The 25493-nt window shown below is 32.0% G+C and overlaps 1 protein-coding gene and 1 long non-coding RNA gene across 5 annotated transcripts; both read right to left on the bottom strand.

The window, feature by feature from the left end:
• Positions 1-431: 431 nt before the first annotated feature.
• On the bottom strand, positions 432-13077 carry LOC110898654 (E3 ubiquitin-protein ligase BRE1-like 2). Of its 4 annotated transcripts, none has more exons than XM_022145467.2 (17): positions 12817-13077; positions 8864-9025; positions 8700-8787; positions 7974-8204; positions 7726-7893; positions 7431-7624; positions 6843-6926; positions 6447-6753; positions 6202-6371; positions 5629-5700; positions 5275-5546; positions 4656-4728; positions 4492-4578; positions 3768-3905; positions 3487-3689; positions 1327-1489; positions 432-755 (listed from the first exon to the last, which is right to left on the bottom strand). In XM_022145467.2, exons 1-17 carry the CDS (start codon positions 12925-12927, stop codon positions 624-626), a joined length of 2655 nt encoding a protein of 884 aa, XP_022001159.1. In that variant the 5' UTR covers positions 12928-13077; the 3' UTR covers positions 432-623. The 4 variants fall into 4 exon arrangements, with proteins under 4 accessions (XP_022001159.1, XP_022001160.1, XP_022001161.1 ...); XM_022145468.2 differs by having other exon boundaries at positions 7974-8198; XM_022145469.2 differs by having other exon boundaries at positions 6202-6362; positions 12817-13076.
• A 7471-nt stretch (positions 13078-20548) lies between these two features.
• On the bottom strand, positions 20549-22959 carry LOC110898655. Its single transcript, XR_002569539.2, has 3 exons — positions 22328-22959; positions 21110-21178; positions 20549-20637 (listed from the first exon to the last, which is right to left on the bottom strand). It is a non-coding gene; the product is annotated as an uncharacterized LOC110898655 (long non-coding RNA).
• Between the last annotated feature and the right edge of the window lie 2534 nt (positions 22960-25493).

Here is a 25493-nt window from a genome sequence, read left to right as displayed (position 1 = left end):
TCACATCACAGTTGGGTGATCGGTAATGACTTGATGGCGTCTGTTGTAGCGAAGTGATTGGTAAACGCTTGTAGTAGGCGTGCTTTTTTTGCGATGGATCTTTTTATATACCCATAAGACTAGTGGGTATGGAGAGCCTCATCCCCAAGGGGATGGGCCGCCACGTAGGAGGGGCTTGAAGGGGATGAACCTAGGGGGGTGGGGGATGAACCCCTATATATATATGTATGTATAGATGTGTGTGTGTGTGAGGAGAGAGGAATGAGGCCCGTGAACATCGGCTGCTGGGTGACGGAAAGGACGAGCCGGAGGAGTGGGGGGCCGTGTGGGGGACCGGCGCCGGGCCAAGCCGGGCCTCAGCCGGCCCCCATACCGTCTGGTCTAACATGTGAGACTTGTGTGGAAGCCAGAATAGTTTGTTTACATGTTTGTTTAATAAACCCTTAGAGAATAACTTCCAATAAAACTGAACACAAGTTGCTGCACAAGATATTGTTTCTTTCTCATAGCAACCGAGTACCCCAACTAATTACATAATCATCTTTATCCTATCGAGCATGTGCCGATTTGGCTAAAAACAAAGTGAAAACATTCTTCTAAATACTATATTCTAACCTAACTAACTATATCTTCACAAACCGAACATCGTTTTGCCCAAACGCCATTCCACAACCGGGACACTTCCGGTGACGGATTTCTAAATTCCTCTGGATGCATGGATTGCAAAATAGATGATAGCATTTCACAATCACCACCTGGCGCGATAAATTTTATGATTATTAACATTGTTATAGAACTATGAGTAATAACAGAAAAAAACGTCCTTTATGTTTATACCAGGTTGCAAAGTATGTCCTTTACCTTCAAAAATGACAGAAATCGTACTTTATGTTTTAAAACCCTTACACGTTATATCCTTTGGCCCTAACCAGTTAATTTCATAGTTAAATCTGACCAAGTGATCCCCACATGAGGGTATTTTGGTCATTTTACCCTAAAATAATCATAAAAAATAATAAATAAAATAATTATGTTTAAAAAAGTATACACACACATAAACCCTTTCTCTCTCTATCTCTCTAAAAAGACTAATTTTCCCTCACATGGGGTCCACTTGGTCAGATTTAACCAGAAAAATTAACCGAGTTACGGCCAAAGGACGTAACATTCAAGGGTTTTAAAACATAAAGTACGTTTTATGTAACTTTTGAAGGTAAAGGACATACTTTGCAACCTAATATAAATATAAAGGACGTTTTCTGTAATTTATTCTAGAATTATAATAACAAGAATTACGATAGTCTTATGCAGAGTTTGTGTGTGTACCTCCTTTGGGCGATCGAAGCAAACACCACATTTGAGAATAGATTTGCAATCCTTGATTTCGTCCTCAAGTTTCTGAATGGCAGCTTCCCCACTTCCTAATGTCAATTCTGTAATTTTCATGTTTAGTTCTTCAAGCTCCTCATCAAGCTTCTTTCTGTCCATTCTGCGTTCAACAACAAAGTTTCCTTAATTACCAAGTTGCCCTTTGCCCTATATGGCATATATATATATATGAGTTAGGATAAAATAAAAACTCCTACGAGTTGAGACAACTTAGAGAACTCGGTCAAAACGAAGGCTTTTTCAAAAAAAAAAAAAAATCAACTTTTCCAAAAAATGAAAATGGTTTTTGTTGATTTACACCACCGTAAAAAACCCTTACAGTGGGTGTAAATGCCGATGTCAGTAGCTTTTTACAGCAGCATAAAAAGGCTGAAAACACCGCTTGGATTTTTTTAAAGCCGAGTTTGTAACATTTTACATCTACGTTTGGGCAAAAACTGGTCGCAAAACTCGCACGATAATGCGAGTTCTCTTAAGTTCCCACAACCGGGGGGTGGGGGTCCTCTTGATCCTAAGCTTATATATGTATACTAGATTATAACCCCGTGTATTACACGGGTTGAGTAAATAAATTTATATACTAAATAATAAAACATTATATCTTTAAAAACTTTCTTTATTGCACAGGTTGAATAAATATAATTTATATATTAAATAATAAAAAGTTATATATATAAGAACCATATTGTACAGGTTGAATTAATGTTATTTATATACCAAATAAAAAATATATATCTTTAAAACCACATGTATTACACGGGTTGAATAAATGCAATATTGTTTACCAAATAATAAAATAATACATCTTTAAAAAACCTCATTTATTACACGAGTTAAATAAATATAATTTTATATACCAAATAATAAAAAAGTTAGTAAATGTAATTTTGTATAGTGAAAATAAAAATATTTAATATATTAATACAAAGTTTGGTTTTCGTGATAAATAATTTGTTTTATTTAAAATGTTTTAAATTAACAATTTACAATTTCGTATAATATTTTATTAGAAAAATATAAGAATGGTATTTGAAATTTAAAGTAGGATAAAATGTAATATTAGCTCATTATTCATTTATTTATTTAGTTAATATAAGATAAGTTTGGAAGTGAGGTGGGAAAATCATAAAATAAATACCTACAATGAACGACATATGTTACACATTAATGTTTTATTATATAGTATAGTATAGATAAAAATTTAGATTGATATAAATAGATTATTTTGTTGTAGCAAAATTTGTTAGCGAAGTCTCAATAAATTTAACCCATTATTTAAAACTCCGTAAATGTATAAATGATAAATAATATTAGTGAGAGTAATTTACGATTTTGGCCCCTGCGGTTATATCACTTTTACCATTTTAGCCCAAAAAAGGAATTTTTAACATCTGAGCCCCCAACGTCTTTTATTCTAACCCTTTTGGCCCCTAACACTAACCCCATCCATTAAATGTTAGGGGCCAAAATGGTTAGAAAAAAGACGTTAGGGGCCAAAAAGATTAGAAAAAAAGACGTTGGGGGCTCAGATGTTAAAAATTCTTTTTGGACTAAAGGAGTAAAAACGATATAACCACAGGGGCCAAAATCGTAATTTACTCTATTAGTTAAATAAATAATATTATAAATGAGAAGGAGATTAAACTAAATAATAATTATCCATAAGAAATTAAACTAAATAATATTTAGTAGGAGGATTATTTATAATTAATTAGAAAAGGTTAAACTAAAATAATACTTATCTATAAAACATGGCCTAATATGATGACAAGTGTCCCCAAAATGGTTTCTTTTATTATATAGTATAGATGTGTGTGTGTGTCTATATATACGAGTAAAATGCCAAAATCATCCCTGATGACAATGTTTAGTCATTTTTGCTTGTTCCATCCAAAATGACTTTTTTGTGCATTCGAGTCCTTCAGGTTTACGTTTAATTGCCATTTTCATCCTTGAGTTTGGCAAACTATTGCGAATTTCGTACCTCGAAATTTGGCCCTCAGGGATGAAAATGGCACCTCAGGGACAAAAGTCACAAAAGTGATCAAACCTCAGGGACGAAAATGGCATTTTTACTCTATATATACTTATAGTTACCTTTCATTGTCCAACTCCTCCTGAATTTCCTCCGTTTTTCTATGGATTTGATCGTATTCTTTCTCGGACGAAGAAAGCAACGACTTAAGACACTTTAACTCCTTATCAGCATTAGATAATTCCCACTTGCTGTTTTCCAGATTAACGGCAAGGTGTCTATCTTCTTCAGTTGACTTCAAAGCATGTGTAATGCATGAATTCATCTACAAGATTACTAGTTAATTTAGAAAAGGATTAACAACTACTTAGCCAAACTGCTTATAAGAAAAAAGAAACTATACCTGCTCTTCATAATGTACAATGCGTGATTTGAGCGAGTCAACTTTTGAGTTGACTTGTTGAAGTTGTTTCTCTAGGGTTTGCTTTTCGGAAAGTAGAGACGTGTGTGATTGTTTCATCTTCACACTCTCAGAAACCACCTGTAGCAAGAAGTTATAAATCATCAATACAAGTGACGATCCCAATATTGAATTATCTATGATTAAAATAAAAATAAAAGAGTAAAATGCCATTTTCGTCCCCGAGCTTTGGCTAGTTTTGCGACTTTTGTCCAAAGGTTTGTTTTTCCGCATCTGGACATCTTCATCCAGCTCGCTGACTCCATCCATTTTTCTCCATTAAGCCAGGGGTATTTTCGTCTTTTTTGTTAACTTAAAAGGGCAATTCGGTCTTTTTCACTTTATGTACAAGCATTTAGCATAATGTACAAGTATTCAAAATACCCTTAATAAAAAATAGCGAAAATACCCCTGACTTAACGGAGAAAAAATGGACGGAGTTAACGAACCGGATGAAAATGGCAAGATTTCAAACCTTTTGGATCCAGATGCGGAAAAACAAACCTTTGGATGAAAGTCGCAACACTGGCCAAACCTTAGGAATGAAAACAGCATTTTACTCTAAAAAAATACACTTTACGAGGATGTATACAATTACGGCATGAACATGTTTCTTCACTTTTAACCTATTTAACATGATCCTTTTTTAGCTAGCCCGTTTCTATACCTTGATATTGTAGTCATCCCTCTCCATCACCTGCTGCAGCAAGTGCTGGTTTTGTGTCTGCATATCTTCATAAGCTTGACCGATAGTCTGAAAAAATTAAAAAACATAACATTAAATAATCACAAAAATATAACTAAACTTACCATATTGCACTAGTAAAATACCTCAATTTCAGAAATATAAGACTCTGCTTCACCATCCTTAATTTTTATAGCCTCTGCGAGTTCCAAAACTTCCCTGTATATGAATCGAAATATTCTCATAAACCACTTATAAACGTTACATAAAGAGATGATAAATATTAGAGTAAATTGCATTTTAAGTCCTTTAAGTTTGAGCCAAATAGCAGGCGACCAGGCGTTGTCCTTTACCTAACGAAATTGCACCGAATGTCCTTTATGTTATTGTTTCTCCTCAGGCAGTGTCCTTTTGCTCTAACCCAGTTAATTTTTTATGTTAACTCTTTAACACATGCCACTCACATGAGGGCATAATGGTCATTTTCACTTATTTCTTTTTGTTAATATATACGATTTCTGTTTAATTTTGTTTTAGTTATCAAGTGAAAATGACCATTATGCCCTCATGTGGGTGGCACGTGCTAATTAACTGGGTTAGGACAAAAGGACACCATCTTATGAGAAACAATAATATAAGGGACATCCGGTGTAATTTCAATTTTGTTAGTTAAAGAACAGAGCCTGAAATTTGGCTCAAAGTTAAAGGACGTAAAATGCTATTTACACTAAATATTAATATGATTTGACTGTATAGAAGTCAAACCTTTCAGAATTATCCAATTTAGCACTTAAATCAGCAATTTCAGATTCAGCATCGGATAATCTTTGTTGGCAAGCAACCTCGGTTTCTTTCGCAGCTTTAATCCGTAACTCTAAACCGTGTTCATCAAACGCGCGTTTTAAAACTTCAGCTTGCGAATGAGCTCTCTGTTCAGATTCTTTTATTTCTATCATATCCCTGTTATCATATATCCTTTGTCCAATCATATCCAAAAATATTTGTGTTTCTAATCGATCCCTTTGCAGCCTCTCAATCTGCATCAGGCTTAACAAACTTAAGTTCATTAAATAAAAAAAATACTATTTAAGTATAATATAATATTCAAACAAAACTTACATGAGCCTGTAAAGACTTGATCTCGGCACTCTGCTCAGAACATTTATCTACCAACTCCTTGTGTTCAATAATCTATAATTAAAAAAAAATTATCAAAAGCAATTATCAACATGAAATAACCAAAATATCGAATAAATAAAAGGGTAAAATGTCATTTTCGTCCCTGACGTTTGGCCAGTTTTGCGACTTTCGTCCAAATGTTAGTTTTCCCGCGTCTGGATTCAAAAGGTTTGAAATCTTGCCATTTTCATCCAGCTCGTTAATTCCATCCATTTTTCTCCTTTAAGTCGAGGTATTTCCGTCTTTTCTGTTAACTTAAAGGACAATTCGGTCTTTTTACATAAAGTGAAAAAGACCGAATTTCCCTTTAAGTTAGCAAAATAAGCCGGAAAAACCCATGACTTAACGGAGAAAAATGGATGGAGCTAACAAGCCAGATGAAAATGGCCAGATTTCAAACCTTTTGGATCTAGATACGGAAAAACAAACCTTTGGACGAAAGTCGCAAAACTGGTCAAACCTCAGGGTCGAAAATGGCATTTTACTCTAAATAAAATAATAAAAAATTGCCACCTTTTTGTCCACCAAGGATTTAAGTGACTGCGCCTCTTCCCGTAAAGAAACAGCTTCACATCCTGTTTGTTTCCACCGATTTAATTGTGATGTCATCATCCCAATTTCTTTTGATAAAGCAGAGGCCATGACTTGAAACTCAGCTTTAATGTCTTTCCTCTCTGTAACAACTATTTTTTATTAAAATAATATAAATGCAGAAAATATAATAAATTAATAATCCCAATAATTATACGCAACTTCACCTGAATCTTGTACAGCTTCTTCCATTTTCATTTCCGACTCGTTATTCTCATTAATGCATTGCTGAAGCTGTTGCTCCAATTTTTCAATAGTAGAATCAACAGTATCCACAGGATTTCTTAAAGTGTTTATCGATTCGGTTTTCATGATGAGTTCTTTTTCTTTTCGTGTAACCGATGACCGTTCAACTTGCAAGGAATCTACAAGCACCCTAAACCGTTCAACTTCAGATTCCCAATACGGAAGTTGATCGCTTAGTAAAGTGTAAGGACGAGACGTGTATATATATTTGCAATCCTTCAGTTCATTCTGCTCAAATAAATCAATGATAGAAGTTAGAACAAACAAAATGTCAAACGGTCTATATACGTATAAAAAAAAGTAAAAGCACGTGTAACCTGAAGATCGTTCAACTGTTTTGATAGGCTTAAATTGTCCTCACTTGCTTCTTCAAGCTCAGAAAGACGATCAGATGCAAGTATCTACATTAAATAAAAGGTTAAATACTTTTTGTGCAGTCACATAGAAAGAAAAGATAGAGTAAAATGCCATTTTCGTCCCCGAGGTTTGGCCAGTTTTGCGACTTTCTTCCAAAGGTTTGTTTTCCGCATCTATCCAAAAGGTTTTAAATCTTGTCATTTTCATCCGGCTCGTTAACTCGGTCCATTTTCTCCGTTAAGTCAGAGGTGTTTACGTCTTCTTTGTTGACTTAAAGGGCAATTGGGTCTTTTTCACTTTATGTACAAGCATTTAGCAAAATGCACGAGCATTCAAAATACCCTTGACAGAGAAAAAAGACGAAAATACCCATGAATTAACTAAGAAAAATGGATGGAGTTAACAAGCTGGATAAAAATGGCAAGATTCCAAACCTTTGGATCCAGGTGCGGAAAAACAAACCTTTGGACGAAAGTCGCAAAACTGGCCAAACCTCAGGGACAAAAATGGCATTTTACTCGAAAAGATAAGAAGGAAAATAATTAAACCTTTGCTTCCTCTATGGAGTCCTTTAAATCGCGTGATCCCATAGTTTTGTCTACCGTACTTTCAGGTGAAATACTTCCGTTAATATTACATGGAACTGGAGTTTGCACAACAGAAGTTCTATCCTTTTGCATCTTTAAATTTACAAGTTTTCTTCGGCTTTCTTCGAGTTCTGCCATGCTGTCCTCCAGGTCACCTTACAAACAGAACATACAAAATAAAAATAAAATCAAAATCAAAGAATGTTATGTTCTTTAGGAAGAGAAAGCCGATGAAAATGCATAAAACGGTTAAAACCTGCAATTTTTTTAATCTCGGACTGATCCACAGAATGTGTATGACTATAACTAAGAATCATATCAGCATATTCTTTATGCTTAGCATGAAGAGCTTCAATAACTACACGTAAATTATCAACTTCCTCTTTCATCAACTCGTCAATCTTATTTGATTGAAAAATTGCATCTGAGATATACCAAAGTCAATTGTTAGAAATCAGTATGCATAAGTAAAATAAATTGACCTCAAATAAGATCAATACTGACCTTCTACGGATGAATTTTCATGCAAAGATTGATCGATGCTTACAATTTTAGCCATCAGAATTTGTATAGTATTTTCTATTAATCTCATTAAATCCAAAGTAGATGAATGCCTCAACAAAAGTGATTCTTTAATATAATCAAGTAGTTCTTCACTTCCATTTGTTCCAATGGAATCTGTCTGAAAGAGTCTGAAAAGAAATATTTCCTCTGCGGGACCCGGCGGGACTGAACCTATATACTTACGTTAGATTATGTGAGCTTAATGGCCGGATAACTAATTGTCAAATAAATGTAAAATACTACTGAGGTTTGGTCAGTTTTGCGACTTTCGCCAAAAGGTTTGTTTTTTCGCATCTGGGTCCAAAAGATTTGAAATCTTACCATTTTTATCCAGCTCGTTAACTCCATCCATTTTTCTCCATTATGTCAGGGGTATTTTCGTCTTTTTTGTTAACTTGAAGAGCAATTCGGTCTTTTGAATACTTGTACGTTATGCTAAATGCTTGTACATAAAACGAAAAAGACCGAATTGCCCTTTAAGTTAACAAAAAGACGGAAATACCCCTGACTTAACGGAGAAAATTGGATGGCGTTAACGAGCCGGATTAAAATGGCAAGATTTCAAACCTTTTGGATCCAGATGTGAAAAAACAAACCTTTGAACGAAAGTCGCAAAACTGACCAAACCTCAGTGACGAAAATGGTATTTTACTAATAATTACAGACCTCGGGTAGAATCTGCACGTTGCAATGCTTCCAAGGCACTTTGGCCTGCACCGGCTCGTGCTCCAAGTAGAATTAAGTCATCGTCCAGCTAATGAGGTGTTTAGATAATAATTAGTAAAAGAAACTACAAGTAAAAGGAAGTGACTAAATTGTTAATAAGTTACCTGATTCCATAGTTGATTAATTGTAATCAAGAAATCATCGTAAGAAGTTTGACCCTGTTTTAACTCTTTAATTTTATCTTCCAGGTCATGCAACTTTTGCTTCTGGATATCTAATTGCTGGACGAGTTTCTGATTTTGATATTGTAGCACTGTTGCATCAACCTACCGTAACAGAATGAACTTCAGGAATCAATCTGAATCTCGTTTGTTTGTAAGAATATAACTGATAATTGTTAATTAATACGAGTAGTATAATTTGTGGTGTCAAGATTTCACTCTTAACTCATAAGACTAAATCACTTTCAACATTACTAGTTTACAAAGAACGTTTGCTCTCTCAAATCTCAACCTTGAACTGAAGCCTATTCAGAAAACCATGAACCCTAGCAAGCAAGAAGATTGCAAATCTTCAATATTTAGTGTTCATATAACTGTACTATTTCCACCAGAATCCTGTGTTTATGACAGTTAAACCAACACAGTACAAATCCCTAACAGAACATACCAAACACTAACTTCCACAAGCTACAATGTGAAACCCTAACTTTATGTAAACAATAATGATAGGAGTAAACCCCGAATCACCTGTTCAAATCAAACGATATATAAAAAACTGCATAGCTTTACGGTTTGTTTCGAATACAGATTCACCACCAAAACAAAAGGTACAAATAGGATAGATCTAAAGCTCGTTTGTGATACGAAAATCACCACACAAACAAGAAATAAGGCAACGATATCCAACCGAAGATACAGATACACCACTACGGTTAGAGAATCAGGTCTAAGAACACCACTCAATATGCCACAATTGAGCTAGCATAGACACAATCAATTTAACTCAAAAATCCATTGAGATAAACCAACAAAAGAGAACTTTTTATACTCAAAACACACTCTGCCCTTTCATTTCATGTTGAAGTTTAAATGAAATAATTACATGTAACCTACGACCTAAACTCTAGGGACAAGGAATGCTAAAGTACCAACTAATATCCATGGAGTACAAATGAAGAAATTATAAAAGAAAATAAATAACTCCAAAAGGTGGTGAACGTGGGGTTTGTTGCAATTCTACATGAATTTCGTTTTAACCACCAACATGCGCATCCAGTTTGACCGACCCACCGATGTTGAAAACCCGTATGTTGAACCCAGTATACAGCAAATAAGCTTATAAGATTGCAAGGTTATGACTTATGAGTTATGACTGACAATTGCTAACATGAAAACTATTATTTGTTGTGTCAAGATTTCACACTTAACTCAAAAGACTAAATCACTGTCAACATTACTAATTTACAAACAACATTCGCTCTCTCAATCTCAACCTTAAATGAACACTATTTAGAATACCCTAGCCTTCATATAACTGTATTCATCTACGAAAATCCTGTGTCTGTGACAGTTATATCAATACAAAACACCGATTTCTACAAGCTACAATGTGAAGCCCTAACTTTATGTAAACAATAAGATTATAAGATTACAAGCTTACGACTGCCCACTGTTAACATGAAACTATAACTTTCATGCCAACATTTCACTCTTAACTGAAGTAACTAAATGACTGTCAACATTACTAATTCACAAACAGCATTCACTCTCTCAATCTCAATCTCAACCTCAAAATGAACACTATGTAGAAACTCTAGCCTTCATATAATTGTATTCATCTACCAAAATCCTGTGTCCTTAACATTCATATCAATACAAAAACACCGATTTCCACAATCTTCAACTTAAACAAAACATGAACAAACCGCTGCTCTTAACTCTTTGAAGATCATGAATCTTATTAAACACGTGAATATATTATGCTGCTGATGAACAGAAATTGAGCAGATAGAGAAGATAAACCACAAACCCTAGCCTTCATATAACTGTGTTATAATCGTAACATTCATATCAATACACTACAAATCCCTAACAGGGCCTACAAAACACCTATTTCCACAATCTACAATACAAAACCCTAATTTTGAACATAACAAAACCTAAACAAACCGGTACTCAAATTCAATGAACATCATGAATATGAGTTAACACGCGAATATATTATGCCAGCTACGAAACTGTATTATAACCCTAACATTCATATCAACACACTACAAATCCCTAACAGAGCCTACAAAACACCAATTTCCACAATCTACAATACATAACCCTAATTTTGAACATAACAAAACCTAAACAAACCGGAACTCTAACTCATTGAAGATCATGAATCTGAGTAAAGATGCGGCTGCCAAACTGTAACGGAACCGCAACATTCATATCAATACACTACAAATCTCTAACAGAGACTACAAAACACCAATTTCCACAATCTACAACTCGAAACCCTAATTTTGGACATAACAAAACCTAAATAAACCGGTACTCTAATTCATTGAACGTCATGAATCTCAGTAACCATGTGAGTGTGTTTATGATACCAATGAACAGAAATTGAGTAGATAATCCACAAACACTAGCCTTCATATAACTGTAACATCAAATCAATACACTACAAATCCCTGACAGAAAACACAAAACACCAATTCCACAAGCTACTATACGAAACCCTAACTTTGAACATAACAAAACCTAATCAAACCGGTACTCTAATTAATTGAATATCATGAATCTGAGTAAACATGCGAATATATTATGCTGCTAAACTGTATTATAGCTGTAACAGTCATATCAACACAGTACAAATCCTTAACAGATCCTACAAAACACCGATTTCCACAATATGCAATACAAAACCCTAATTTTGAACATAACAAAACCTAAACAAACAGGTACTCTAATTCATTGAAGATCATGAATCTCAGTAAACTCTATTATAACCGTAACATTTGTATCAATAAGCTACAAATCCCTAACAGAACCTACAAAACACCGATTTCCACAATCTAAACAAACCAGACCTCTAATTCATCATAGATCATGAATCTGAGTAAACATGCGGCTGCCAAACTGTAATAGAACCGCATCATTCATATCAATACACTACAAATCTCAACAGAGACTACAAAACACCAATTTCCACAATCTACAACTCGAACCCTAATTTTGGACATAACAAAACCTAAACAAACCGGTACTCTAATTCATTGAATGTCATGAATCTCAGTAACCATGTGAGTGTGTTTATGATACCAATGAACAGAAATTGAGTAGATAATCCACAAACACTAGCCTTCATATAACTGTATTATAACTGTAACATTCAAATCAATACACTACAAATCCCTAACAGAAAACACAAAACACCAATTCCACAAGCTACTATTCGAAACCCTAACTTTGAACATAACAAAACCTAATCAAACCGGTACTCTAATTAATTGAATATCATGAATCTGAGTAAACACGCGAATATATTATGCTGCTAAACTGCATTACAGCTGTAACAGTCATATCAACACACTACAAATCCCTAACAGATCCTACAAAACACCGATTCCCACAATATGCAACACAAAACCCTAATTTTGAACATAACAAAACCTAAACAAACAGGTACTCTAATTCATTGAAGATCATTAATCTCAGTAAACTGTATTATAACTGTAACATTTGTATCAATAAGCTACAAATCCATAACACAACCTACAAAACACCGATTTCCACACTAATTTCGAACATTACAAAAACCTAAACAAACCAGACCTCTAATTCATCATAGATCATGAATCTGAGTAAACATGCGAGTGTGTTTATGCTGCTAATGAACAGAAATTAAATAGATTAAGAAGATAAACATCGAATTGAAACGCTTACAGCAATCTACAATACGAAACCCTAATTTTGAGCCTAACAAGACCTAAACAAAGTGTTACTCTAATTCATTGAACATCATGAATATAACTAAACATGCGAGTGTATTTATGATGCTAATGAACAGAAATTGAAAGGAATTGAGATTATAGAGATGATAAGGATTGAATTGAAAGGCTTACAGTGCCGTTTTCGGGAGAAGGAATAGGGTGACGTGCCATATCGGAGTTGTTGTTGTTGTTGTTGAGATGAGGACGCTTCTTGTCAGGCTCATCGGAATCGGAAGTTTCCATATTACGCCGCTTGTGGATAACCGTCGTTGGCCACCATCACCTGATCGTCGTGGATGTGTTAGTGACGGAGTGAGTTATCGAAAGTCGGAATTAAGTCATTAACGGAATAAGTGACCGAACGGAGCTCTCTTGTGGCTTGGCTTGGCCCTAGGTTTGGTCGGGTTAGTCTAACTCTTTTTTTATCTAACGGTAAATTTGGATCAATAACTACTTACGGATCAATGTAGTATTATCGTGTCACTACTAGCGGAATCACTCGATTATATCCATCTCCATTAGGTACTAATGTATATACACCAGCAAACCTAATAAATTTGAAAAAAAAACTCTCTTGTAAAGAATCGAACCAAAACCTTGGTTCCTAAACTTTATCCCATCCATAAAATGTCACTATACTATAATGCTATGGGCTTAAAAAAAAATCTATAAAATGTCACTATACTATAATGTTATGAGCTTAAAAAAAAAAAAAAAAAAAAAAAAAAAAAAAAAAAAAAAAAAAAACATTATAGTATAATGTTATGGGCTAGTCTCAACTCTTAATTGAGACCAATATCCCAAACATAAAAAATGAATTTAGAGATAAAAGTACTTAGTTTTTTCTTGTTGTTTATCTTCTATTTATGAAAACAATTATATATATATATATATATATATATATATATGTGTGTGTGTGTGTGTGTGTGTGTTAATTTAGCAAGATTGTTGTGTAAGAAGGTGTTGTAAGGTGGGTTTTATTGGTTTTCCGTGTTTTAGTTATTGTTTCTTTTATTTTATGAGTTGTAAGTTGTTGGGCTTTATATAATTGTTTCCTTTTGTTTTGTGAGTTTTACGTTGTCAGGCTATATATAAACCAAAACTCTCATCACCTCATTTTGTTCCTTTTAAGTTCCTGTTCTTTCTACCGCCTTCTCCAGCAACCTTAGGTAAGCTTTTTATGTTGATCTTCTCGTTGATGTTTTTGACGTAATGCCTACGGGTGGCTTTGTTATTAACGTTTCATCCGTTTTGATTTTGTGTTTCGTTGTTGATCGAATGGCTTTAGAATACTTTGATTTAGACTTTTTTGATGGGTTAACCTTTTAATTATATGTTATTGAAGTGTGTATTTGTTTATTTAGTACCAAGTCTAGCTAAAGTGTATTAAGAAAAACAAAATATAATAAATATAACATTTAGAAGCTTTAGCCACTTTTTAACATCGGGTATACATGAGTCGGTTTTAGCCAAACCTTATAACCATAACTACGATTTTGGTTAATGGAAAGTCATAATCATAACCATTCGGTTTTTGTTAATCGGATTTGACGGTTATAGCGAGTCGGTTATGGATGGTTAGCCGTGAATTTACATCTAGCTAAAAATAAGTTAAAAAAATTGACATTGACAATGAAATATTTTGTTATTACACCTTTCAATGTATTAATGTATTACATATTAAAAAATACATATAATCTATAATATTAATATCGATTTAACGAATATTCAAACAAAAAGATATAATATAAACAATAAATTCAAACAAAATTTCAACAAAAAAAATCTTACAAAAGACAAAAGAGTTACTATTCATTGTTATGTTATGAATATGAATTAATATATAAACAATAAATTCAAATAAACTTTCAAAAAAAAATCTTACAAAAGACAAAAGAGTTACTATTCATTGTTATGTTATGAATATGAGTTAATATATATAAACAATATCGATTTAACGAATATTCAAACAAAAAGATATAATATAAACAATAAATTCAAACAAACTTTCAACAAAAAAAAATCTTACAAAAGACAAAAGAGTTACTATTCATTGTTATGTTATGAATTAATATATATAAACAATTAAAAATTTACAAAGCCCTAAGGTGTTATCAAATTTATAAATTATAAACATAAATTACAGCAGTAGTGGTAGTGATAGTAGCAGGGCTCAAGAAGATTGGAGTTATTAGATGATGAATTTTTAGTGTTTGTGTCTTGCATAAGCCAATTAATATTTATTTGGTTAAAATCATATTACAAGTAAAGTTAGTCGGTTAATATTTGTTGAAAAGTTCTAGCTTCGCTACTGGTAAAGCGATTCAGTCACATAGTTGATATGTATATTTTATGACACAAAAGGTATATGTATGTGAAGGAAGATTGCAAGTGCTTAATCGTACAATTATAACATCTAAAGTAATTAATATCCTTTATAATATTTACTATGTTATAACCCCGTGTATTACACGGGTTGAATAAATAAATTTTATATACTAAATAATAAAACAATATATCTTTAAAAACCTCCTTTATTGCACGGGTTGAATAAATATAATTTATATATTAAATAATAAAAGTTATATCTATAAAACCATATTGTACGGGTTGAATAAGTGTAATTTTATATACCAAATAAAAAAAGTAATATCTTTAAAACCACGTGTGTTACATGGGTTGAATAAATGTAATATTTTTACTAAATAATAAAATAATACATCTTTAAAAAACCCCATTTATTACACGGGTTGAATAAATGTGATTTTATATACAAATAATAAAAAATTACATCTTTAAAAATATGCGTATTACACGGTTTTTGAACAAATTTAATTTTGTGTACTAAATAATATATATATATATATATATATCCTTAAAAAACTCTGTGTTTTATACGAATTGAATAAATCTAATTTTATATATCAAATAATAAAAAGTTATATCTTAAAAAACCTCATGTATTACATGGGTCGATTAAATGTAATTTTGTATAGTGAAAATAAAAATATTTAATATATTAATGCAAAGTTTGGTTTTCGTGATAAAAATAGATTATTCTGTTGTTGCAAAATTTGTTAACGAAGTCTCGATAAATGTAACCCTTTATTTAAAACTCCGTAAATATATAAATGATAAATAATATTAGTTAATTTTATTTCAAGTTTCATAAAATCTATTTGATACCAAACTAAACAAAACGTTCAAATATATAGTTAAAATCAAATTAGATAACTAAGTTGAATTTGAAGTAAATAGATAAATATAAAAGTAATAACTAATTGAGTTAATTATTGTTTTCGTCCCTATGATTTGTCAAAAATCACTATTTCAGTCCATTAGTTTAAAAATTGCGATTTTAGTCCCTGTGGTTTCACTTTCGTAACCATTTATGTCCCTGTGGTTTCACTTTCGTAACAATTTCAATCCATTATTCTGTTAAGTACAGGGACTGAAAATAGTTACGAAAGTGAAACCATAGGGACTGAAATCGTAATTTTTAAACTAATTGACTGAAATAGTGATTTTTGACAAACCACAGGGACAAAACAGTAATTAACTCTAATTAATTCAAATAAATAATATTATAAATGAGAAGGAGATTAAACTAAATAATGATTATTCGTAAGTTATTAAACTAAATAATATTTAATAGGAGGGTTACCTATAATTAATTAGAATAGATTAAACTAAAATAATAGTTATCTATAAGAGATGGCCTAATATGATGGCAAGTGTCCCAAAAATGGTTTCTTTTGTATTACACGGGTTGAATAAATATAATTTTATATACACAGTAATAAAATAATTACATCTTTTAAAAACTCGTGTATTGCACGATTTGAATAAACACATGTCTTACACGAATAATGTAATCCGTTAAAACATTTAGTCATCCAGATGTGTTTTCTAACAAAAGGAACTTTGAGGTACTATTTACTTATTTACTTATTGTAACATCTTACTTTGTTTTTTATTAGGTTAGAGAGTTGTGTATTACATGGTTTATAACATTTTACTTTGTTTTTTATTTATTATTAGGTTAGAAACTTACGCATTACCTGATGTTGGATAATCAGCAGAAAAAAAGAAAAAAGAAATATTTTAGTAAAAAATATTAAATATACAAGAGATAAGCTGGATATTATGATTTAATATTATTATTTTATTGGAGAGTAAAACGGGATAATGAGATCCTTTATTAGAAATAGGATTCTAAATATACCATGTATAAAAAAATATATATGTTCTACATGTATTGAATAAATCCTTTTAATGAAACAACTGATTAAAATAAATATTTTTATTCTAACATGTGATTATCAGTTATTCTTGTCCTTATCATCAAAATATAAAAACATTTAAAACTACCAATTAAATAAAATCTTTATCTTTATACAGATTTAAAACTTTTTTTAGATTTTAATAATTAATATATGATTATAATAATTAATATATTATTATAAATTATCTTTATCTTTATCATTAAAATCTCTTCTATAAATTTTAAATCTAATATTATCAATTGAGTTTCCATAATAAATATTTAGAAAAATAATGATATTATGATTTAATATTATTATTTTATTGGATGTAAAACGGGATAATGAGATCCTTTATTAGAAATAGGATTCTAAATATACCATGTATAAAAAAATATATATGTTCTACATGTATTGAATAAATCCTTTTAATGAAACAACCGATTAAAATAAATATTTTTATTTTAATATGTGATTATCAATTATCCTTGTCCTTATCATCAAAATATAAAATCAATTAAAACTATCAATTAAATAAAATCTTTATCTTTATAAATATTTAAACGCTAATATATTTTTTAGATTTTAATAATTAATATATGATTATAATAATTAATATATTATTATCAATTATCTTTATCTTTATCATTAAAATCTCTTCTATAAATTTTAAATTTGATATTATCAATTGACTTTCCATAATAAATATTTAGAAAAATAATTAAGATTGACTCATAGAACGCCATGTGTCCCTAACATGGTTTCTTTTATTATATGTATAGATAGATATTATCAAGTCCATGTTATTCGCCTCATTTTTAAAATTCTCTCAACATATAAAGACTTAAACTTTTTAAATAACGAAGAATACTTATATTATTAGTTACCTAATTATAAAAAACATATCAAAGATAATTGAAAAAAATATTAATCAGGTTATAGCCTAGAATTAGGGGGTGTTTGTTTTTTTAGAATAGTACTTCAGAACCTCTTTTGTCTTCCTCACGCAGACCACACGCAGACATAGGGGTCTACAGCTTGTTTGTTTTTCAGAAGAGTTTTCATTAAAAAACCTCTTCCTCACCTCTTTTTCACACAGATGTGGCCTTATCTCTTTTTACCTCTTCACAAATCTTCTCCATCAAAAATAAAACCCTAGTTTCCTCTCCAACCGCACCCAGCTCTTCTCCCACCTCTCCACGTCCGCCATCACTGCTCCACCTCCGGCACCGCCTCCGGCTCCACCTCCGGCGCCGCCTCAACCCTCAACGTCGCACCCCAGCCCCCCACAACGCCGCCTCAGCCCCTCGAAGGTCAATCACTGCAAAAAAAGCCCTTTAATTTCTCCCCTTTTGATCTCCACACTTAAGAACAACAAAGGTACACAATAGTTTTACTTTTACTCTTTTATTAATTAAACTTCATCTTTGTGATTTTAGAAAAATTCACTGTTACAAACGTTGTTAGGTTTTAAGAGTGTTTGATATTTGAACTTAATTTGCTGTAAATTTTTGTTAGGTTTTAAGAATTCACTTGGATAGACCGATAACCCAAGAAACCTGTTGTTGGCAAACGTTGTTTTATCATCATTATCATCTTCCTAGTAGTTTCCCATATCATGATATAATAATTCCTAAAAAACTTCTTTGGTTTGGTTTCATTAAAATAAGATTTAATTATACAGTTTGTAAATTTTTGTTAGGTTTATTTCAGCAGTTTGCAGACATTTTGCAGATGTAAAAAAACAAACAGTCTTCTTCTTGCAGACTGCAAACATTTAGTCCAGCACTTCTGCTACAGATGTCTGCAGATGTGGTCCGCAGACTGCAGACGTTTTAACTCAGGAAAAACAAACAACACCTTAGTGTATATCAAGGTGGTTTTGGTTCTAACTTATAGTTATATAAAAAGAATCTTATTTACATATTTTGTAAACAAGTATATATAACATGGAGAAGGATCCACTAAAAAGTGGATTTTGCCTAAGTAACATAAGAAAGATTGTGATGATGACATGTGACACTCCTAATAAGTAGGAATAAAGGGCATTTTAGTCCTTATAAATAAGAGTTAAAATGACATGTGGCACACCTTTTGTTTTCTAAAAATACAACAAAAAAAAATGTAGCACAAAAAAATCTAGCACAAAAAATCTAGTACAAAAAAATCTAGTACAAAAAATATAGCACAAAAAAATCTAACACAAGAAATCTAGTACAAAAAAATATAGCACAAAAAATGTAACACAAAAAAATATAGCATAAAAAATCTAGTACAAAAAATATAGCACGAAAAAATTCAGCAAAAAAATGTAGTACAAAAAAATCCAGCACAAAAAATTGAGAAAAAAAATTAAGACAAAAAAATTCAGCACAAAAAATTTAACACAAAAATATAGTACAAAAATCTAGCACAAAAAAAATGTCATACAACATAGAAATACAACCCATTTTAGTGGGGTGTTTTAGTCTTCATATTTTATATAGCAATATGGTACTCAAATTAAAGATAAGACGCTCAATTTTACGGTGAAATTTTTATGAAAAAATAATGCCATATAAAAAAGTTATGAACGTTTAAAAAATGGGGATGGAATATGGATGTGCCTTGCATGTGAAGAGAGAAAGTTTATAAATAGGATTTTCCTCAGATATTCCTTTCTCCTACACTTCTATCTTAACCATTGATTTAGAAAATGAATGGTTAAGATTCCTTCTCATTCTAATTAGGCAAAATAAACTTTTTATTTGATCTTACCGGCCCCTATATAACATAGCCCTATCTGAAATTAAAATAAGATTTCCCTTCTTTTATTAAGTGTTAAAATAACTCTAATATGCAAGTAAGTGATATCAAGGTGTGATGGAAATGTGTTCTTTTTATTGAGGTTGTTATTGAGGTTAAAGGTTTAAGTCTTAAAGATGTAGATTGACGACCAACGGAAACAAGTAATAAACAAAAGAAAAAAAATCTCAAAGAAGATTTGTCATTTGTGAATGATTAAATGATACTTAAGGTGCTCTCTTATAGAGAAGTTTTCTAAATCTTACTAAGTTCGTCAAATTTTCAAAATTACAAACGAAAAAGAAAATACCAACATTATAGATATAAATTGACACTTGAGTTAACTAATAATGATTCGTGTGTTTTAGGTTAAAATTGGAAATTACTTAAAATTAACGAAATTGTGAAAAAAAATGTTGACTAACGAAATTGAAGTCCTAAATCAATAAAATTGGGTTTGAGAGTTGAGCCAAACTACCTACAGTTGTTGTCACAAGATCTGGCTCGTTTAGACCTTTCCGTCCATAATTCGTGACCCCGTAACTTCAGTCGTAGCCCAAGTTATTCTCTTTTAAAGTTTAAGTCATTTCTCTCATTTTACGTTACCTATTGTCAAACTGGTCCATGTAAGAATCCGTTAGTTTTTGAACCCGCTCTGTCACACCCCAACCGATGGCGGAAACATCGGGATGAGACGAAGTGTGTATAGATTGCAAGAGACGTCATAACAGTATGTGACAGTATTTAATTAAATTCAAATTTCATTGCAATACTAAATGTCATACAAGATCCAAAAAGAAATAACAACATTGTTTCATAACATAACAATAAAAGATAGATTAATCTAGGTGTGTATCTAGTCCACCCTAAATCTTGTTTCGTCTTGAATATCGGCTCAATAGTTAACCTGCAACATGTATTAAAATAGAGTTCAATGCAAAAGCAAAGGCGAGTATACAAGTTTGGTTACATAGCATAATAGAATAAAAACTCATATCCAACATGTTACTAAGTGAATAAATTTACTAGCAATACAATTTTTGGCGTACTATATGATCAAACCCATGAATACAACGCATAAAATAGCCTAATCCCAATAGTTTAGCGGGGTGGTAATGTTTAACTTAACAATACTCAATAGAATAGCGGACGGGACGTTAATCCTATAGCGCTATAATTGTTAAGGTGAGCTAGCAAAGTTAATGAGCATATAACGTTCCAAATCGTTCATAGAGCATACAAGCATAGCAAATATTCACAATAGTTTCATGTCACGTTCATAGATAGAGTATGTTTTGTTTAAGCATAAAAGTTGTTTTAATAGGTATACATGTTGCATCCCAAAGTGTAAAGGGGAAAAAGGGATCGAGTATACTCACAGTGGTTGCGTATTAAAATTCCATCGCACGAGTAAAGGTTGAGGGTTCCAAAAGAACGAAACAGTTACCCTAGATAGTTAAAATAACACGTAACGATTCCGTTATTATTTGTAGGTTAAAATAATATTCCAAATATTACATTGATTCACGAATTAGTTACACCTTAAATTAATAAGATTTATAGACTAACACTTTTTCATATTCATATGTTAAGAAGGGAATTAATTATAAACCGATACTTATTAAATGACTTTAATGAAAAAAAACTTCGGTGTTTAAAGAATAGAAAGGAAATTTAAAAGAACATTAAGTTGCCAATAATTATGGGTTTTTAAGGCTAAAAAGAAAAGAATTAAAATAAAAATCACTAAAAAAATATGGCTAAAACCGTCCCATATGTGCATTGAACTCGTGACTCTATGTTCGTGTGCACATAGCCCGACCAATTGGGCTATGCGTCTAACCTATTGATTCATATACATACACTGATTTTAAGGCTCTTCATATATTGGCTGGGTAATAAAAAGAACACAACAAAGATAATAAAGGGGGAGGCCGGGTATCGAACCCGCGCCCTCTTGATTACCAAAACAACTAACGACCACTTGATATGTGATTTGTTTTGTGATAAAAAGGTTTCTTTACAAATTTTTAAACATTATTAAGCTGTTGATTTGGTTATGTGGAAGCAATACAGACAAACTTTTGTGCAGCGAAGAAAAGCTTTTCTACCACGACTCTTGTTAAAAAAAGAAGCAGGTCTCTTGAGTTTAATATATGGGACTTGACAAAACAACACTAATACCTAGAAGCTTTACTCGTGGCTTTTAATCAACTAACCATTGTTGTAACATGATATATGCTTTTCCAATAGATATATGTCAAAATAAGTTACTGAGTGCTTTTAACCTTTGTAAAAAAAAGTAATAATAAAATAAATAAAAGAAAACAAAACAAAACGGCTCTTCTCTTGTCACGACCAACCCATCCACCAGGTTTTCACACTTGTTTGAGAATTCAATTTCATTTAAACATTATCACACTTGTTTGAGAATTCAATTTCATTTAAACATTAACTGGTATAATCTCCTTTAGTATTATCGATCAAAGCAAGAATCCCTCTTTAACATTTTTACTTATGTATTTATCAATGTTGGACAACTTATTTGGTTCATATGTAAAGAGATAAAACGAAAGGATTCAAGGTAAAGGGTATACCGACGAAACGGTTCTGGCTCGTCCTCCGGTGGCCTCTTCGAGTTCCGGCGAGCGTGCAAGCGGTCCGCGGAAGGTTGTTTATGATTGTTTTCTTCGAACAGAGCCTGTATCTCTTGTATTCTTGTTATTCGGCGGTCGAACTCGGTCCGAACAAGTGGCAGCAACGAGTCTGGTTATGGTTCATCTTCTTTGTTCAAAACAAACCCATACAAAACACCCATCCACTGTAACCGTTAATCCACATCCGAAATGGCTCGGAAAGAAACGAATAAATGGACAGAAGGTATACCGAAACGAAATGTTGTGAACCCGAAAGGATTCCGGCGGCGTCTGATTCTTCGGTGGGTTGTAAGGTACGGCGAAATGTGTTGTGGGGTGGTGAGGGTGTGTGTTCGGAACGGTGGTGAGAGGTGGTGGTTGCCGTGGTGGTTCGAGTTGGTTCAAGAAAGAAAAGTTTCGAGTTCTTTAAGAATGGAGAAAGGAGAGATCTATAAGTGTGATTGGTCGGAGCAAAATAGGGAAACCGCGTGATCGATTGATGTTCCCGATAAGTTAGCGAAAAAGAAGGGGAATAGGAGCTGTACGATTCTTAGCGGCAAATGAATAAGTTTCAAAAGAAGGAAAAATACCCAGCATATTCTATTCCAAGTTTTGTTTTATAGATTCAATTAATTGCAAAATAGACCCTGGAGTTTAACCTTCTATAAGGGCATGTTTGGCTAAGCTTTTTGAAAAGTGCTTATTGACTTATTGAAAAGTCAGTATGGAGTGACTTTTTGGAAAAGTCATTTTTCCCACTCACATACACCCTCATTGCCAAACACCATTTTAGAGCTTATGATTTTTCAAAAAGCCAATAAGTCAATAAGTTATTTCAAAAAGCTTAGCCAAACATGCCCTAAAATGCAAAAAAAAAAAAAAATAGTTTCAAGAAAATTATTTATAAGGGCCTTTTATATGAAAGGGGCATGTATATTTTAACATATATATTTATATATGTATAAGTGTACACAGTAAGTAATTATTTCATAAATTTTATATATATATATATACCCTTAATTATATATAAATATATATATGAATATGCGTAGAACGTAATATACTACAATTCTGGTCAAAATGGTTATTATAGAGAGAAATAAAACCCGAAATATTTCAAAACGAATAGGATTTTGGATATCCGTTTTTTACGGATGTTACACGCTCCTCATCATAGATTTAGAGTATGATTAATGTGTGTGAGTTAAGCGGTTATATATATATATATATATATATATATATATATATATATAGGGTAAGGGGATCGCTAAAATGAAAACCACCTCTAGTTGTAAAAACCATGAGAACCACTTTATGGCCCTTAGATCAACTAGATGGATGAATGTGATTAAAAGTAGTTAATATTAATATTAAAAGCTTTTTGTCTTATTATGTCTTTAATATTATAATACAAAAGGGTATTTAAGTAAAATAACTCTATTTTGTCTTTTTATATATATTAATTTTAAATTACCTTTTTTGTCCTATTTATTAATTACTTTTTATTACTTTTATCTTTTAAATATAATTTCTTTATTAAACACATTTTTAAATTCAGATTTTTTAAAAGATTTTTATACTTTTTACAATTTAAGTTTTACGTTAAATTACTTTTTATTACTATCGGCGTTTTTAACGCGCCGTTTTTTAACGTCGTTTTTCAACGCGTGCCGTTTTTAACGCGCCGTTTTTTAACGCGCCGTTCTCAATCGGCGTTTTTAACGCGCCGTTTTTAACGCACCGATTTTTTAACGCGCCGTTTTTTAACGCCGTTTTTTAACGCGCCGTTTTTTAACGGCGGTTTTTACGCGCCGTTTTTCACGCGCCGTTTTTGACGCGCCGTTTTTCACACGCCGTTTTTACGCGCCTTTTTAACGCGCCGTTTTTTAAAGGCGTCGTTTTTCTCAATCGGCGTTTTCTTAACGCGCCGTTTTTTAACGCCGTTTTTTACGCGCCGTTCTTTAACGCCGTTTTTTACGCGCCGTTTTTTTAAGTCGTCGTTTTTCTCAATCGGCGTTTTTTAAACGCGCGGTTTTTTACACGTTTTTTACGCGCCGTTTTTTTCCACGTTTTTTAACGCGCCAAATTTTTTACACGCTTTTTACACGCCGTTTTAACGCGCCGTTTTTCCGAAGTTTTTTAATGCGCCGTTTTTTTGAAGTTTTTTAACCCGCCGTTTTTCCGAAGTTTTTTAACGCGCCGTTTTTTTACGCGCCGTTTTTTCAAGCGCCGTTTTTTTAAAACTCGCTGTTTCTCCACGTTTTTTAATGCGTCGTTTTTTACACGCCGTTTTAAACGCGCCGTTTTTTTCACTTTTTTTAATGCGCCCCTTTTTGTCCACTTTTTACGTTTTGCGTTAAAAATTTAAACTTTTTACGTTTTACGTAAAACTTTTACGTTTTACGAAAAAGTTTTTACGTTTTACGTAAAAGTTTTTACGTTTTACGTAAAACTTTTTACATTTTACGTTAAAAATTTAAACTTTTTACGTTTTACGTAAAAGTTTTTATGTTTTACGTTAAAATTTTCACGTTTTACGTTAAACTTTTTACGTTTTACATTTTACGTTTTACGAAAAACTTACGAAAAAGTTTACGTAAAACTTACGAAAAAAATTTACGAAAAACTTACGAAAAAGTTTACGTAAAACTTACGAAAAACTTTTTACGTTTTACGTAAAACTTACGAAAAAATTTACGTAACACTTTTTACGCTTCACGTTTTTACGTTTTACGATAAAAAGTTTACGGTTTACGTTAACAAAGTTTACGGTTTAATTTTTTTTACAAAAACGTTTTTACGCAAAACCGAACGCAACAGAAAATCGCCGTTTTTTACGTTAATTTTTTTTACGTTTTAACGCGCCGTTTTTTTACGTTTTACGTTAAAATTATTACGTTTTACGTTTTTACGTAAAAAAGTTTTACGTTTTACGTAAAAAGTTTTACGTTTGGCGTAAAACTTTTTACGTTTTACGTAAAACTTTTTATGTTTTACGTTTTAAGTAAAAAAGTTTACGGTCTACTTTAAAAAGTTTACGGTTTAAGTTTTTTTCTTTTACAAAAACTTTTTTACACAAAAACGAACGCACCAGAAAATCGTTGCTCGGTAGGTGTCTCAGATAGTT

This window comes from Helianthus annuus, chromosome 13 (assembly GCF_002127325.2).
Source record: "Helianthus annuus cultivar XRQ/B chromosome 13, HanXRQr2.0-SUNRISE, whole genome shotgun sequence".
Classification (NCBI taxonomy): domain Eukaryota; kingdom Viridiplantae; phylum Streptophyta; class Magnoliopsida; order Asterales; family Asteraceae; genus Helianthus; species Helianthus annuus.
The sequence above is the reverse complement of the archived record's forward strand: the minus strand, read 5'-3'. Positions and strand labels throughout refer to the sequence as shown.

Bases quoted from the DNA above. Each gene is read 5' to 3' on its own strand.
- LOC110898654 (XM_022145467.2), bottom strand. From the start codon at position 12,927: ATGGAAACTTCCGATTCCGATGAGCCTGACAAGAAGCGTCCTCATCTC. The intron at 6,927-7,430 runs GTTTAATTATTT...TATTTAATGTAG, and splicing joins ACTCCATAGAGGAAGCAAAG to ATACTTGCATCTGATCGTCT. The intron at 6,372-6,446 runs GTGAAGTTGCGT...AATAAAAAATAG, and splicing joins AGAAGCTGTACAAGATTCAG to TTGTTACAGAGAGGAAAGAC.